General features: G+C 34.7%; 1 protein-coding gene across 7 annotated transcripts in view; it reads left to right on the plus strand.

Annotated features, from left to right (window-relative positions):
• Positions 1–19,077, plus strand: part of PDE10A (phosphodiesterase 10A) — a 367,399-nt gene that overhangs the window by 256,635 nt on the left and 91,687 nt on the right. For all 7 annotated transcript variants that reach the window (XM_072035843.1, XM_072035842.1, XM_027454257.3 and 4 more), the window contains one exon: positions 1,967–2,095. Coding sequence is in view for 4 of the 7 variants with exons in the window: in XM_027454257.3 (XP_027310058.1) it covers positions 1,967–2,095 (129 nt within the window). In the remaining 3 variants the exon portion in view is untranslated. The remainder of the gene's footprint in view (positions 1–1,966; positions 2,096–19,077) is intronic.

Genomic DNA, 19,077 nt, shown 5'->3' on the forward strand with positions numbered 1-19,077 from the left:
ACCTTGCTGTATTTCCATTACTAATTTTACAGACCTTCCAGTTCCTTTTTTCTTAATAGAAGGGAGAAGTGTTCATCTGTTCGCAGTCTAAAGACAACCTGGAACTAGCTGGCATTCTGTGACAAGTCTGTGTTGATCATTTTTCATCCCAAACTTAAGAAGCAGATAAATTTCATTATCTTTCTGATGGCTAACTGATGAATATCTTCCTTCTTTACTAATGAAGATTAGGATGCTCATTTAGCTCTCTAATTTGAGTGATCTAGATTGCAGATTTTGTGTGCAAGTGGGAACACTGATATCTGAGGCTCTGGTAATCTGGGTAGGCTGTTCTGGTGGATAAGAGAAGTCAGCGCAGGCAGCAGGGCAAGTGGAGCAGGTGGGCAGTGCTCTGCTGGCAGTGGCTCACAGTTTGTGCTGTGGTGTTGCTTCATGAGTGTTTTCCTAGTAAATATTTGTCTGAGACCTCAAAGGTTACAGTCATTGACTAGCATTTAAATACCCTGTAGCTCTTTTCAGCACATTCTGAGACTGTACTAAACATAAAGTTGGAAAATTGATCTCGTAGAGCATTAATGCTCTCCAAAAGAGGACAGCGTTGTTTGGTGGAAACTTTCTCTTCTGCTGAACCTAGGCTGCATTCTGTGGTGACTTCTCGGCTGTACTGAAACAATTATGTTTATATACACACACCACGAGACGAGTATTTAGAGTCATTACAGCACTTGTTAGTCCTCTTCCCCTCGGATCTAATTAATGCTTTGTAGTTAGTATGCTCCCTTTGGGACAGCTCAAACCTTAGTCCCTCAGGGCATTTGCACTCATTTCCCATTCTCCTCTGAAAACCCTCAGCACTCATATTCCTATCCTTGAAGCTGGTGGTTTTGTTTGGTGTGTTTGTGGCGAGTTCAATCAGATTGTCACCTTATGAATTCGGTAATTTATTTACGATTGTATCAGGGATTTGAGAGTTTGACTTTTGCTTTGTTTTCTGAAGTGTGTACTGGTGTGATTTTTTTTTTTTTTTTGTGGCAGATATTGAAAAGCCCTTTTATCTACAGTTATGTTTATTTTGATAACTGAATTTGTAGGCATTGGATGCACACATGTGGAAACGGTTTATTTTTCGAAAGTTACTTAATTAACTCCAGTATTTAAAAGCTGCACTTCGTTTTGGTGTTGCATAATAGAGTTTTGGTTGCTTTTGCTGCCACTTGCCGTGAGAATACTGAATTTGCTGCAGATCGCTTTCTTCTATCTCCTTCTTAAAGAGAGTTTCTTTATCAGTTCTCTGATATATTCTCTTGCATAACTTGCAACTAAATAATTTCAGAGTGGCCAAAGCAGAAGTCTAGATTATTTCTTGACTGCAAGCCTCTAGCATTTGCACGAGCTTGTGTTATTCTTTCTGTGCTATGATACACCCAGCGTGAGCCCATAGCTAGTTTTTCCTTCCTTACCATGTTTAAATTGTCTTTTGCTTTCACAGGAAAAATCCCAAATAGCTTTTTACTTCCCATTTGCTGTAGTCTCATGTCCCTTGCTCAACAAAATTGGGTGTGGATACTTTGTTGTTTGCTGCTGACTAGATGCATGTTTCTGTTTTTTGGAACTGTTTGTGTTTTCTGTTTCCTTTAAAAGATGTTTCACTACTTACCCCAGCATCCATGTTCTATATCACAGATTTCTTCTTGTCCATTTCTCTCAGGGAATGCTTATGTGTACTCCTACAGGGTACTTTTTATACAAAGCATCTCGCATGCATGCATTTTGCTTCTACTGTTTATTATATGGCAACTTGTTTTATTTGATTGGCTATCATTCTCTTTAGGAAAACTATTTAAATAGGCATGTATTCAATCAGCATGTTAAACAAAAGGATGTGGATTGTTACTGGCATCTGTATATTGTTTCACATGGGGAATTTTATACCAATGGCATAATCGATTAATGTTTTCTCTTGCAGGTTTAACAGATGAAAAAGTGAAGGCCTATCTTTCTCTTCATCCCCAGGTACTGGATGAGTTTGTGTCAGAAAGTGTAAGTGCGGAAACTGTTGAAAAATGGCTAAAAAGGAAAAATAACAGACAGGAAGGTAAGTTTGCAATTATTTGCATTATTTGCAGTTAATATTTAGCTTTGAACAGCTTAGCTCTTATTTTCAGATTTAAAAAAAGAAATCTATTTTGGTAGAAACTTGGCTGTTCTAATTTTTACATATAAGTTCCACCATTTTTTTGGAAGGCAAAAGAGTTTTTTTGTTTTTGTTTTTTTTTTGTTTTTTAAATCTTTTCTGCCTTTAAGCATTTCTTGTTGGAATGTACTGGCATTCATTTGGGAGGTTCAGTTTAGTATTTGTAACTCAAAATTGGTATCAAACTAAGTGCAGTATCTGTAACATTATTGTGTGTTTTAAGAACATAAAATGGGCTTCTTGTATCTGAATTTGGCAAGTTTTGAATAAAATTATGTTGTATTTGAAGAATGTAAACCTCAGTAACACACAGCACTATCACAGAAGTTCCTGTTTGCAACACAATTTAAGTCAGTTTTAGACAGGAACATTGACACATAGATTGTAAAACAGTCTGAATTTTTATTTTTTTATTTTTTTTCATTGGATTTAGGTATAATCCCTCATTTTGACCCTTGTTTCTTCTTTAAAATGCAATTTATAGACTGGGTCAGGGATCTTGATACTAAAATTGAATGAATGATTTGGACTGCATTTCAGCTTCAAGAATCCTATATTGTTAAGTGGATTCCAGTTGCTTGAAGTTTCCTTTGTTGTCGTTGTTGTTTAGTTTTGTTTCATTTTATATTTTTTTTTTTGCAAGCTTGTTCAAGGTGGGGAAGGGAAAAGACCTGAAAATACATTTCTGTGAAAGTGTTCATGAACATGCTCATGCAAATTTTTGAGGCAACTACAAAAGCAAAGTAACTATTGACCATTAACTTAGCACAGTTTGAACATGAATAACTGCAACAGTTATTTTGCCCACTGTTTTCTTAAAGTTTAAAATGTCTGCTTTGTGACTAATTCTCCAAAAACTGTTAACTTAAAATCATTGAGAAATAGTTTTGTTACCTAAATTCAACTTGGTATTTGTTATCAAGTGGGCCTTCTGTCTTCCCTGATAGAAAGCACCTTCCCTGGTGCTGACAATAATCATTAAGGTGTCTGTATTTATTACAGTAAAGACAGTTGTATAGACGTGGCTTTCTTAGTGTTCAATTTTAGATGAAAATAAGCAGAATTACACTTGCCAAGTCATAAAGAATAATTTGAATGCATTTCCTTTTTAGAATGCAACAGATACGGATTAGTCTTATCTGTGGATTTCTTTTTGGAAAATAGTCTGTAGCCACAGAAAATGTCACTGATAGCAAAATATATTAATTTGTCACAATGCAACATTTCTAGAAAATGAAAAAAAATAAAAAAAAATTGCTTGCTGGATCTTTAACCCAGTTTGCATTATGTCTGTACCAATTCTACTACCAAACTAATGGTGGCAGTGAGAAGTAAGAAGAGAACTGATTCTTTTGGTGTCAGCAAAGCTCTGTGATGAATTCAAGTGAATATGTACCTTAAGTCACTTTACAATAGGATTATAATTTTCCCCTTATCCCCCTTGTTTCAGAGATTTTTCAAAATGCTTTCAGATTTTTGCATCAAGTAATCTGATACAGACAGAAAAATAAACCCTGTTTTTATAAGAAAGTTGCGAGGCAGGCAAAATGCTCTTTTGAGATCTTTGGCATAGTGTCTGTACTCTTATATGTTGGTGACGCAGAACAGTCATTAACCTATATGCAGAAACTGTGTACTGCCTGCTTTACAAGCATCCAGCTGTGTGTGCTTCTCAGCCAGAAGTCAGTGGGCCTGCAGCCAGGGTAATTTATCTGAATTTCATTAGCGTTGAATGTAAACTGAAATGTCTGATTTGGACTTAAATGAACTAAATTTTTTCTGTGACTGAAATTCACTGAATTAGTTACTTCAGATGTATTTCCTTTACTTCAGATGTATTTCCTTTCTGCTTTTACTTTTTAATCAAAGTACCGAAAAGGGATAAGATCAGTGAATATTGCAGTACTTAGTGTATAACAAAAATTTACATTCCAAAACACCATAAATTGTGTCATCTCAGCACACCAGGTAAATCTGACATCTGTCACAGTAAATGCTAGCTTGAAAGTGGCCCATGAAAGCGGTGATTTACCTGGGATTATAGATTTTATTTATTTATTTATAGCTTACTGTAGTAAACCCGCACAGATAGCACAGGGACAGAACACTGTTGATACCAGTGCTTGGCTGTTCACTGAAAATCTTTGGACCATGACTGTTTTCTTCCAATGAAATGCATACTGAAAACACATTCAGGTCTTGTATTGTTGCATACAGCATTTCCAAACAATCCTACTAGTAATAAGCTAACACTCAAGTTTTAAATTGTGTGTGTCCAGATCATGACTTACACAGGAGATTTGCTGAAATTGGAGCACAAAGTGGACTGCAATTGATGCAAAATATGTATTATTTTTATTTTATTTTTAAGTAACACTGACAAGTAAGAGGTTGTCTTGATTAAAGAAACAGATTTGGACTTTGTTTTAATTCTGATTCGATATAGTTTACCTATTAACTATGAAATAAGCTTGTTTACAAATGAATCCCACTTCTTGTAGTCTGTGCTTCATGCACTATAGCCTCAGGGGATATTTTATGGAGTTTATACATCAAAAAAAAACACATTTTCATAGATACACAGTAGTAACAGTAGAAAGTGCCTTTGCTTGTATATCCCATCTTTCCTGGTGTGCTGGTATAAGTTATACCATTAAGTTACATGATGTCAATTTAAAGTTTAAAGGTATGTTTGTGTAAGAAGAGATTTATTTTTTTTTTTCTCCAATGGACTTTAAGAGTATCTGCAAGCAGTTTTTCTTTTTCTGGATGCTTAGATATAGTACTTGCAGAACTTACAACATGTCTTCCTTTTGTCCTCTTCCATGTCATTCATGCACAAGTAACAAGGTGACTGTAATAAGAGCTGTAAGATTACGCAAGTTTCAGGCCCACAGTTTTCCAACAAATTTCTCACAAAAATATTTACTGACTCCAACCTTAAATATATTATTCAAAACTTCACTGCAACAACAATAAAAAGATCCTAAACACATTGATTGTAATCCAGGCGAGCATTTTTTACAATGTTAATAGTAAATTTAACAGGTGTCTTTCATACGGTTAATGGCCTTTTTGTATAGAAAAAAAGGGCAAACTGTACTGACACATTTAATTTCTAGATGGAGAACTATATCATATCTTGCTCTGTGGGAGCCAAGGTATCACTTCTCTAAGCAGATGGCCCTGATGTTTTTAAGGTGGTGGGTATCAGACACAGAAGAAGAGAATGATACTGATACTGGCAGCTGAAGAGGCACAGCTTCTGTCCCATTTTCCTTTTTCTCAGCAAATAAAAAGAGTATTGAACATCTCTGAACAAATCATAACATTTAGAATGGTTTCCTTGGATGTTGATCTATATAGAGAAGATATTCCAAATATGTTGGGTTTGTGATTAAATTTGGTATTCGCTTGTCAGATAACGCTTTTGTTAAGGTTTCAAAACAATTGCAGTGAGTACTAGTTTGGATTCAGATGTTCTTAATTTTATCAAAAAAAATCTTTATTTTTGAACATTTTTGTTCTCGTCTAGGCCAAAGATATAGCTGTTTTGAAAAATTATGTAATTCTTACAAGTGTAGAATAGTGTAATAGTTTACAACTATTTTAAAAGCAAATTATTGCACTGATTCCAAATTAGCAGTTCAGAAGTGACTATCAACATTATTATGTGTCAAAGAATGTGAAAAAAGAATTTTTATAACTCATGCATGAAGACGATTATAAATACTTGCTCATAGTGGTGGAAGAATATAATAAACCCAGGAACCTTTTAACTTAGCCCAGTCTGTGTTATTCTAGACAAATGGGATCAGGGATTGTTGCCAACAGACTTTATGTGGAAGACATTGTAAATATCATATAAATATAAAACCTGAAATTTCATAAATGATCATATTTATTAATATGTTAATTAGTTAAGTTTCAAAAAAGGTTGGTAATGCTTGCAATTTGACTGTAGTAAAGTATTTCCAATATAGAAGGAGAAAGGATCATATTTGTTTGCTTGTCTGTGCTGTGTCACTTAATTTTACATTTCTAATCTTTTTGATGAGCATATTGTAAGAAAAACATAATGAACTCCACAATTGCTTCTCTTGGTAGGACATTAAACTCTGATGCAGACTGAAGTTTCCACAGGAATTTATTTGGGTTTCTAAAATTACTGCATTGCATAGGAATCTGTGGCTTCAGATTAGTCTCATTCACAGACACTCCTGAAGTATCACAGGGCTTCTCCATGAGGCTAAGTGAAAACATCCTGGGGCACTGTATCTTCTGCCTGAGTGTCCAGATCTCTATTGGGAGGAGCGCATTTGTGGAAGAGAAAAATAAAGACTATGGGAAGCTGTCATTTTGAAATATCCTTCTCTTTGCTTTTTTTTTCTTACACTCATGTCTGCTATTCATTCCCCCCCCCCCCCCCCCCATGTTTCCATACAGCAACATCCACGAAGTTTTGTCCTGCTAGTTCTAGACCTTTCTTTCTGGTCTGTACTTTTGTTTTCTTGGCCACTTCTTTCTCTCTCTACTCCAGAGATTGGTTCATCAAAGCACATGGGTGTGTGCTTAATTATTGCTGGATCTGGACATGTCAACAACTTTGTACACTGTTTTCATCCAAGAACACTTGCCAAAAACATGTAAAGCTATGTATAAGGGGAACTTACGGTGCTTTCATACCATACAAATGCTGTTCTTATGTAATTCTTGAATACATTTTTTTTTAATTGAAACATTGTACAAATTGGTACATTCAGTACACTGTGATTGATTATACACAGTCATAAGTTGCTGTGTATTAAGTGCAGTTGACTTACTGCATTTAAAGAAACACAACATTTCAGAATTAACTTGTTTAAAAAAGAAAAGGAAAAATGTAAAGAAACTACAAAAGTCATTGCTTAATATAAAGTTACTGTGATGTTATTGTAATGATCATTGAGGATGTGTAGTCCTTAAGAAGACATCACATAATTTTTCCTGGACTTTGAAAAAAAAAACAAACAAACACATGATTGGTTGTCTTATAGTAAGTCTAAAGTATTGACATCCTAATACTTGTATTTCCAATTACAGACCTTGTAATGTGTGACTATGCCATAAACTGCTGTATGTTCAAGCAAGAATAGAGAATATTGTGTGATGTGACCAAAATAATGCTTCTTTAGAAAACCTAGCTTTATCATTTTCTTACTTAAGTTTTATAAACAGAAACATTAAATGACTTTTTAATAATTGTATACATTTTCTTTTTTATAAACTGTTGATTTTTACTTTTATGCTTTCCTGTATCTGTTAATTTACTGTCAGTGTTAAATGTGCTGTTCAGCAGATACGCTTTTGCTAATATGATGCAAATGCTTAAATCAGTGTAATCAGTTGTTTCAGTTAAAGGGCATTTACCAACATTCAAAGTTTTTTTTTTTTTTTTTTTAATCTATCATTATACAATAAATCAGAGCATATTCATTACTACTTTTATGTAATTACTATAAGCAGCCTGGCTGACTGCGATATAAAATAGAATCCTCCATTAGTCATTTAAATGCATAATTTTTTGATGGTGTCTCATTCCTGTGTTGGTTCTTGTGAAGCAGATACGACAAATGTGTGGGTACAGAATGCAGACTAAGCCCTGATGTCATTCTTCCTTAAGCTCAACCATTTTGCTTTTCACCCTTTCCCCCTTCATATCTACCATGTGTCCTAGAAGTGCGCGAAGGTTGCAGTGAGATTTAGTGCACTGTACAGCTTTGTTTGGTAAAGGACTGGAAGCAGTTATCTCTGGGTACATTCACTCTAATAATTTTTAAAATCATTTTGGTCAAAAATTGTGTAGGCTTCCAGAAGAAAGTTGTCTGCATAAAAACCCTCACCTGAATGTTGTTCCTCTGGGTCTTCCCTGGAGACCCAGATTGCTTTGAAAGCTTTGAGTCAATGTACAGAGAGATATTTTTTTTACTATTCTTTAATACTAACACTGAAATAGAAAGCTGCAACATAAAAACATTAAAAACAAACCAAATAAAAAACAAAACAACAACAACAACAACAACAAAAAAAACAACCACCAAACTGTAATCTGAAATAGAAAGAAAATAATTTATTTTCTGATGATGCACTTTCAGATTTTAAGGTGATGCTCTTTAAAGTTTATGGTAGTCTCTGTTCCATTAAAAAAGAGACTATGCTGAATTTGCTAATTTTTTACAACTTTGCAGTTCCATGCTAACTAATCAGAAATAACTTTTCTGTATCTTAACATAGTAGTTGTAGCATACTGAATGACAGATACTTGGAAGCTGGAGAATGTCACTGTTGTGATACTCCACAGCTTGCTGTGATTCTGACATCTTCCCAACCTAGGCAAAAGGAAATGGCAGCATCTTAATGATCTCCTTGATTTATAATTATTCCGTCTTAATATTTCATTAATGCTGCAAACATGCTGTTTCACTCTGATGCAGCCCTGCTGTGCTTATGTTTGTGATATCCAAGCAGACATGAATACTTGCCAAAACGCACAAGTGAATGTGGGAATGATTTGGGTAGTGTGTCACTTGCAGCATGGGCATGAACCTAGTAGCTCTTAGTGCTTCTTATTACCAAACAACACTATGTACACATTTTGGTGCAGCTGTTAGAACCATTTCTGTAGAAGATAGAAAGGATCCATCCTCAACTCCCCTCCAATGCAAGAAACATAATCACTTTATGTGTTTTTACTCTTCTGTTAGAGTCTGCTAATGGCCAGTTGGAGAGGAGGCATTGAGCTAGGTGATCCTCGTGGTCTGAACAAGTATGACTGTTATACTAATAGGTGCTACTTTTCTGGGAGAATAACCAGACTGGTAGCAGTTGTCCTGAGCTTTGCAAGATTGATACTGTGAATGTTTTTCTTGGGAAAATTGCAATAATATCTGGAGACTTGACTGCGTAGATCCTGTTTGTCTGCATATTTTGTTCTTACTTCTGTAAAGATAAAATTGATCTGTAGGTTTTTGTCTGAAGTAGTTTACAGGTTACCATTTTTCATGTCAATCATAGTGCTTAGGAAGTCTATGTTAGTATATTAGTGTTTCAGAGGTAGACAGATGAAGTGATGGCACATCTTAGAGTTGTGGAAGAAACCTACATGGGAGTGTCATTTTAGTTCAGATGTCGAAAGTGGCATATATTTGTCACAGATAAGGAAAGATTTTGGAGCTGATTCTTGAGGAGATGGTTGTATTGTGCCACTGCTTTTAAAAATCATTCTATCAGAGTCAGTTCCTCAGCTGGCATAATTGTCCAAGGTGAAATTGCTTCTTTCCCGTGTGTACAGTTCAGCAGATTATTTATTTATATTTTATTGTTTTCCCTGAATTAAACAAAACAGAGCCACCTTAGAAATTGATTCATTTTAGCTGTGAAATTGTTGGGGTGGAGTTGTGAAAAAGCTTGTGTTGCCAGGTTGTTCCTATGGGCAGAGAAAAGATTAGTGTAAATGACATATAGGTCAGGAATTGCTTGTACATACTTATAATACAAGAATACTGAACAGTGGCTTTTTGGTAGAAAATATGGTGTGAGGTCTTAAGTCATGATCATGATTTTTGTTCAGAATGTGTCTTACGTTGAAGCAGTTACTGATTTCATTCTTTTTTATCTGAATGTCTGTCACTAGCAAATTCCAAACGCAGAAGTAAACCTGGCACATTAGTTGAATATGTTTCTGGATTATTTTCTTATAATTTGTAACAATTCTTGTTTAAATTTTTGTTTTGTTTTTGGTTATGAGTGGGTCAAGTGAAAGAGGTGATTTTTTTTCTGGAAATCTTGTGCATATTTAGAATGGTTTGGATGGTCAGAGATTTGCAGAAGGTAATCCTCTAATGGTGAAATGTTTGGCCTTAGGGAGCAGACGTCACTGCTTGGTCTGAGTCCTCTCTTGAGCTAATTATGCTAATCACATTATATCTAGACCAATTATTCTCACCATGCACTTACACTGATTTTTGTTGTGTCTATGTTTGACTTGAATTAAGAGGTTTTATGGCTGATAATGTTTCTTTTTTTCTTTTTTGTCTGTTCAAATTTAGTGTTTCTCCTTATAAGCCTTGCATCACTGAATCATTTTCTTGCCTGTATCTATGAACTATAATAAAAACTAAGAAGACTGATTTTGACACGTCACAACCTTTTAGGTACGTTAGGGCATGGAGCCTCTTTTAGTATCTTAGTGAGAAAGAGGCTTCCCAGATTTCTTATCATTTCTCATCAGTTCACCTTTTGAACCTTTCCAGGTGATCAACGTCTTCTCTAAAGTGTGGACAGTGTAAGAGAGAGAATGTTGCAATAATGCATTTATTATCAATATAAAACCATGTCCCTCCTTTTCAAGACAGTATTCCTTATTGTTGTCTGGCTTTGCTGCTCTTTATTTTCAGATCATTTATCTCCTTTACACAGGATCTTTGGTTATAGAGTAAGAAAAAGCAAGCAAGCAAAAATATTCAGTCTCTCACTGTTTAATGGAGAAGCTCCATTCCGATCACATGGGTGGAGAATATATACCCACATAGCCAACACTTTTTAATAATGGTAATTTATGGTGATGTAAGCTAACCTGTTCTACCTGCATTAAATAGGAGTAGGAACATTCCCATGGTCTGTAAGCTGAGAAAGCAATAAATAAGAGCAAGAGAATAGTCATTAACTTTATGGGACCATAACTTTTAAATCCAAGTATACAAGTATTAACTTGGAAAATGTTGGGTAGACAAGGCCTGTAATCACACATGGACCAGCAAGGATATAAAGAACAAACTGTGAAATAGCTATATATGTTGGCATTGCTTGTTATATCCATTAAATGAGATTTGCATCTCTGGTGAAAAGACAGCATGTGATCATGCAGTTTAATAGTCTATTGTGCTACATGTGCACAAAGAAAGGATGAGTAACATATTTCTTCATGGATGTTCTGTATACCAGTAGTGAAAATTAATTTCAGCAAAGTTCTTGATGCCCCATCCATTTTATTAGAGAAAAAGTCCTCCTATAGATTACTAAATTGCTAAAAACTATGGAATAAAATATATGAATCCTAGACAGTTTTCATAGCGCATGAAGTAATCAGTCATCTGAGATGGATTTCCATTGTCTTAAGCTCCTCAGGAGAGAAAAAAAAAAGGGGTGGGATGCATATTAAGATAATAAAGTTTCAGACAGTGAAAATTAAAATCAGATGTATAGAGTCTCAAAATAATTTCATTAAGCTAAGTAATTGAAAAACAAAGTAGTGGATAAATATCAGTTTTGACTGATCTTTGTCTTAGATGCCAAGTTGCGTGACACAAGATACAACTACAAGGCTAAACTGCTTTTCTCTTCCAAATAGGATGCTGCACCCATACTACCTTCTAGAATCGTCCTGGGCATGTACTAGTCCTCTGAACTGAGCCCAGAAGTTGTTTTGGGAAAGGGCAAATGACATGGTCTGAGTCATGCCAAGGGTGCAAACAGCTAATCAGGAGCTAGTAATGTTCAAGACCAGCCTCCAGCCATATTTTCTCTGTTGCCTAGCCTGAACTAGCAAATGCAGCTCAAGAAGGTGTGCTGGGAATATATTGGAAATAAACCAACCCTATTAGTGCTTTGCAACAGATAGACAGTTCAGCCAAATATAGCCAGACAGGAAACATCATTAAGTCATTGTGGAAATTTGTGATTAGCTTGAATTGCAGATGCTCTGTACAGGTAATGCCACCATCTCATCACATAGAGAAGGACGAAGATGACCAGATTGATAGAATTCTACAAATCATATTCTTGAAAGTCAGAAAAGCAAACAAGAAAGGAGTTATTCTTTTAATTTACATCTTCTTACTGATCTAATACGCAATGAGCTGATAGTTCTATCATCACACTCAAGGGGGGCAATGAACTGTTTGACTAACAGCATGTGAGGATGGTAAGAACCACTTAACTTGATTTGCCAATGAAGATTGTGCTTGGATAACTGCACACTGAGTTCAATTATGTTTAATTATTTTAATCAGTTAGACAATTTGAGTGAAGCGAGTGATTATCGATTATAGAGCAGAAGGAGACTAGAGATCGTAATCTCCTCTGTGTCTGCAAGAGATAGATCTGTCTTTCCTGTTGAACATTTAAAACTCAGTAGAAAGCACATTTTAGAGAAACATAATGGGTTATGAAACTGGTGCCAACTGGTGTTGACTTGATAACAGGTATGAATTTTATTTGAAAGACTTATCTTTTCAGTATCTGGCTGAAAATGAATTAGGTGTTTTAAAAGTAACATTTTATCAACATTGAGGTCTGTTGAGCTAAATATATGTTTGAGGATGCACATTTAATAGCTGAAGATTTTAATGCTCACTTGTAGAGGGCTTTTTGTTGTGGTGTATGGAAGTTAGCAGGGTCTACATTTTTTGCAGTAGCTAGTGCATCTAGGTCAATTCAGCCACATAAAAGCACCCTTGTTTCTGATAACACTATTTGCTCTTTGTAGAGCCTGCTTTAGTTATTATCTTTATATTCATGATTTTTATGATGCTGCTACCAAACAGGGAGATTTTTCAATCTACAAAACACCTAAACAGTAGCAGAAGCTTTACAATTATTGCTGTCACGAAGAAGGCAAATAAGAATTGACTATTTACCTTCTTCATGACAGAAGAACTGAAGGGCACCCAGCAAAATGATTTGGCCACAGATTTGAAACAACAGGACGTCCATTTCCACACAACACATGCCGAAATTGTGAACTCATTAGCATCAGATATTTCAGATGTTAAAAATGTAAATGAGTTCAAAAAGTGATTAGACACATTCCAAGGAAGAAATATTTCATCAAGAGCTGTTACATACTATGATCCTGATGCAGCCTCCAGCTGAGAAAATTCATAAGCCTCTGATTGCTCTGAGGACATACCAGTGTACGCTTACTCCATGCATCTTTAGTCTGTGTACTCTCTCTTTTCTCGTAGAATAGTTTCTTCATACTCTTTCTGTAATGAGCTGTTACTAGCCATTGTCGAAGACAGCAAACACAGATGGAAAGACCTGTAGTTCAACAAAGTAGGGCCAGTCTTCTCTATCATTGTTTCTGCTTCTTCCCTGGGAGATATATATATATGTGTGTGTATATATATATACTATCCATTGTTAAAATTCTGAGTCAAGTTGACTTATTAACACATTGGAATATACTGAAAAAGAAATTGTGTTTAATATTATGACACATTGCTTATGGATAATTTTAGATAGGCTGTGAAAGGACTTTTCAATTGTAATACCAAGGCATCTTTCAAATCCTATGGAGAAAACACCTTACTCAGACTCACTTTGTTTTGCTGCAGTATTGAGCACAATTATTTTATGCTCTATTCCAAACTGCTTTACACAAATTTACCCATAAGTGAAAGTCGCAGTTCTGTCTTGCAGAAGAGAAGAGCAATTTTATCTGTATCCCTTTGAAATCACTGAGTAACACTGAGCAACAGAATCACATTCTTATTTTTTAATGCAACCCTAGAATGTTTTGAGGGCTTATTTCATTGTCCAGCTAACAGAAGGAAGCTACTTTACTAGTTGTTTGGTCCTACCCTCCAAAATTGCCATTAAATAAGTATGGCAAATAAAAGGGAAAGAGATTATTCTGCTGATGAGGAACAAGGGTTAGGAAATTAAGAAGACAATTCAGTATTAGCTGTGGGAGGGTGAATATGTGTTGAGTTCTTGAAGTGTTTATAGTAATTGATGTAACAGTGGCATTAGATTTTGGTTATTGGGTTGGGAACGTGGCAACGGCTTTTATTACAACTGTAGAAATTCAGTTCAAGTTGGGTTATTGTGAACATCTAGAAGTGTTTTCATGCTGTGCACCAGGAACTTATAAAGTAATAGAGGTATTTATTCATGGGGACTTGCTGGGCTGTGATCTTAGTTTTACTGTAGAAGAGTTTTGGAGATTTATCAAAACAACTTTTAAAGCTAGTAACTACACTGTGAGCCATATTTTTGAATCAGAACTGTCATGATCCGCACAGGGAATGACAGGAGATATGCAGTTTTACTTAATCTGAAGTTTTTAAATTACTGGAATGTGCTCTTTTTGCCTTGTACAACCTAGGAAACTGTGTCAATGTGACACTTGCTGACTTATCATCATGTACATATTTTGTGATATATCATATGAATAAAAAGGTGCCTTAATAATAATCTACATTTCTCTATTGCCTGTTACTTTTCTTAGGAAAAAAAATGGTTATACAAATGCTAGTAAATTTCTACAGGAATGCACTATTACCAGATTGCTTTCCCAAATGTTCTGTGGCCAAAAAAATACTTTTATAGAACAATAATTATCCTTCCCTCTGCCAACATTTTTTTTTTTCCTTAAAAAGCTTTGCTTATGAGTAGTCAGAAGTGACAGTAAAATGAATGATATAAATGAATACTTGTGGTACCTGCTATAGCAGCCAACTGTATACACCAAGTATAATGAAAATGGTAGCACATAATCTAAGAAAAGGATATTACAAGCCTTTCCTTATTTTTTTCATCAAAAACTTCTGGTTGCACTATTTAATAGCATTTATCAAGTTAAAAATCAACACAGTTTGTTGAGGTCTGGCAAAACAATTTAGAAATTTAGACTCTTTGAAACATTTATTTATTCCATTCATGGTAAGTAGCATATAGCAGGATTGGAGAGTCATGGAAACATAGGATATCTTAGAAATACTGTTGTTTGTTATGGTCCTCTATCACTTACTGACCATTTTCACTGCTGAAAAATGGTGACTACTGGCCTATAATAACAGTTTCATATTTCACAAATAAGTCATTAAGGTTAGAGAATGGATGAACTCGAATTATGGAATACATACTATAACTTCCCTCCTAAACATTCAAGCCTTACCAAGACTGACCCTCTCATATAGGGATATAAATAAGATGCTTTTAAATGTGCCTCGAAGAAAATCAACAAATGTATGCATTTCCTGAATGGAGTATATTATTTGAACTTCATTTTTGCAATGTGACAGTGGAGATGGCTTTTCTGCTCACAGATGTAGACAATTTGTCACCATTCTAAACTTGTCATTTCTTAGTTTATTTGGCTGTCTGGAAGCTACTCACCTGGAAGTGCTTCTGGTGCACTTCTAGGAATAAAGAAATGCTGATAGAATCTAGAAATGTTTTTTGGACTTAGCTGAAACAAATTCATTGGGAAGGTTTCTGATTTTAGCAGAGCAATTTTTGGGGGGTTAGGAACAATAAAAGAAACAAAGTCATATACAGTGAATTCTCAGGAGTGGAATTCAGGTTAAAGGTTCAACATGTTTTTATACTTGTTTTACTGTAATATTGTAGTCCATCTTAAAATATAAAGGAACAGCTTATTTCAAATAAAACAGCACTTCCTCTAGGAGTTTTCTTAACTCCAGAATTTTAGTTCAGTTTTTGTAGAACTCATTTCTATGGATTGACAAAAAAATGATTGAACAATTTTTTATTTTTATTTTTGCCTGTGTATACACCTTCCCTTCTGGCATTCAAATGTACACCTTCTTATATCAGCATCACCTCGTTTGTTTTTGACATAATGGGTAGAATAAAGCTCAGTGTTCCTAAATTTCATTTCATCACACTAGACTCGGCAAATATTATATATATGCCCATGTATTTCTAGGATTATTGGGTGATGTGCAATTTTTAGTAGGTTCAGTAGTTTATCATTTGAGGGTCTTCCATTACTCTTTATATATCACAACGATGGAACAATTTCCTTAGTTTCAAGCTTTCTCTCTTGATATATCCAAATTCTTTATACGTGTTTGTATGATTACCAGTGCTCAATCTGGAACGAGATTTTCTTTAAGAGATAATTCTCTTAAGCCTTTTTATGTACAGCATCTAGATTAGTTGTGTCTCAGAGCCAGGCAATCAGGAGCTTTCTGACTGATGGCAAGCTTTATTTAGCAAAACTCTGGTTAGTTCTGACTCTACTTTTACTTCTTGGAAAAAAGTTCTGTTATTCTTGTTTTCCTAAAAGATCCATCTGTACTTTTTAAAGGGTTAAGAAAAAACACTGCTGTCGTAAGTGACAAAGACACACATTTCCATAACGAGAATTCAGAAAAAGAGGACAAAAGTTTCTTCATTCTTTACCAGGGCCCTACAGGACTACATCTTTTGCTTTTGGGATTTTTATTTTTTTTTTTAATGTTTTTAGATCATATCCAAGATCCAAAGCTGGAAGAGGAATCAGTAAAAACTGACTTGGTACCTCTTGCATTTCTTTCATTCTGTTAAGGAATGAAATGGAATGGATGATCTGGAATCTGGAGAACAGTATTGAATTTCAGTTCTGACCTTCCAGTATTTGTATTGTCATATTTCACCCTGACCTCTGCTTTGAAAATACCTCTGATTACTTGCAAGAGAGATAATAATATTTAATTATTTTCTTTCATTTGATCTATTTAATCTGTTTTTCCTTCTAGTAGTTGCACAAAATATATATTCTATTCTAAGTACTGACATCCATATAGTCTGAAAGAAATCACATAGCTATAGTCTGTTTCATAAATTCTACTAGAAAAGTCTAGTCCTATGCAAGAGCAGAGAGTACTTTTCCAGAGAAAATATATCTGGAATTCTTTCTTGTAAATTGAAGTACCACAGGAGAATGCATGCTGATCAGTGATCTTTTCTTCAAGCTGATGGTACAGAGGTCTTATTCTTTTGGTTCTAAATCCCATCTGAATATGAAATCTTGGTGACTCTGGCCAAAAAAAAAAATAATATACTGTATCCAAAGAATAGTTGTGTTCAAGAAATTGACAGTACCTAAGTGTTTACTCCTGCCTTTTGTAATGAACTTGTACCTGAAGAACCCTCCTAGCTAGTTTGTAAATCCTCACTTTGTTGCATCCTTGTGCAAGTTCAGTATCTTCTAAATTTTCCACCACTGAATTTAATATTTACTAGAAAAATTACTGCTCTGAAAATAATAGTTGCAAAGGCATTGTGGCATAATGCATAAACTGAGCTACTCTGTCAGTAGAGAAGCTTAAGAAACAACTTACCTACTTATGCCACTTAGGCTTTTTGTAAACATTCTTGGCTACATTCCTAGTAAAGATGAGAGTATTCAATGGTTTATCAAAAGTTTTCTTTAAGGGTTCCCTGATGTACCAAAACTTGAGTCTTTAAGGGTAGAATAGGATAGGTGGAAATAGACAAAACTGGGGAGCAGGTAGGCTTAGGATAGAAAAAGTGTGAGTGGCTTCTATAATATATTGCTGGTTGTTGTCTCGTCCCTTTCAATTAATGCCTCACACATTCCAACAAATGCAGAATATTTATTATTGTTTTTCATCTTCTTGCTGTTTTTCATTTCCAACTCTTGGTAGATTGATCAGGTTGTGTGCTACAGAGGCTGGGTTTCTTTGGCTTTAACAACAATGTAATTTCTAGAACATAACCAGTTCTATATGCAATTCAAGTAATAGGTTTTGTTTTTTATATTAATATTAGCTGTTAACTTAGACAACATAAAATTTGTAAAATAATGCCTGCAGTTAGATACTTCACTTGTTTCAAGATTATGGGAAATCCTTTCATGTGTCAAATTAAAGGATACTCTATTATTAAACAATGCATGGAACAAGAAATAAGTCTAGTGACTGACAATATTTAAAACGAAACTGAAGTATTTAATCAGGATTTTTTTTTTCTTGTTTTCAGAATTACAAAATAATGTTTAGTAGAACACAGAATTCTGTCATTAAAATGATTCTGCTTGAGTATTTGTTGTGATGTGTTTTCTTTGGATAAAATTATGTCCAATATGGTTATGAGTAGCATTAACTAGGTGATAGATTAAATTGAAAGATTATTCTTCTCAATCTCTAGACTCTAAACAACCTCCCAATATGTTACCAACGTGAATGTGTCTTTGGGGACAAAATCCAGTCTGTACCACGTGGCTGACTGCCAAGTTCTTCCACTGGAAAGCCAGCTATTATTTTCTGCTTTCTACTGCACAGTAGGTTGCATCCACTTCTTTACAAGCATTCAGCCATAGCTTTTTATTTTACATTAATATTTTGCATTAGATATTCACAGGAAAAATCTAATTCCTCTAGTCACATAGGTCATATTTCTCCCAAGCCAAAACTGAAATATAATAGACTGATTTCATTTCTAAACTGTATTTTTAAAAACTGTAGTCTCTAGCTGTTTTTTTTTCTTAGAATGGACACATTTTTGCCCTGTTATTGCTATAGTAGGCGTGCTTTCTCCAATTTCATTGCCATAATACAACTGGCAAGCAAACAAAAGTAAATTAGGGAGTTGTTTTGCATTTTTTTCCACTATACCTGGAATTGTTATGGAAAAAGAAAGCAGTAAAGGAAAAAATACAGTGGAAATAAGTAATTAAAATTGTAGAATCATTTTGCTGTCAAAGCAAGTTCTTCTCTGTGCTTGTTTTCTTCTTGAGATTTGACTAACTCTAAACCAGGAAGCTAACAATATTTCTAAATCTTAATTCCCTCCCTTCTTTGACAGTTCTTAAAATCTTCTCAGCAACGGAGTCAGTCCTAAACCATTAAATTGTAGAATGGATCAACAGAAGCTTCTTGGTGGTATGACTTAGCTGTGTTCGTCTTGAATCTTAAAGCAGCATTCTATGGTTTGGAGATAATTCTTACATAAGCGTTTCTCTACATGCTGGACCTATATCTACAAGATATTAAAAATTCTTACTCTTTTCAGTAACGTGCTAAAGGAAGCTATTTTTGTAGAAATGAGTATAGATCATCATACCCTCTAAATGGAAGAATCCATTGAAT

This window comes from Anas platyrhynchos, chromosome 3, assembly GCF_047663525.1.
Source record: "Anas platyrhynchos isolate ZD024472 breed Pekin duck chromosome 3, IASCAAS_PekinDuck_T2T, whole genome shotgun sequence".
Lineage (NCBI taxonomy): Eukaryota > Metazoa > Chordata > Aves > Anseriformes > Anatidae > Anas > Anas platyrhynchos.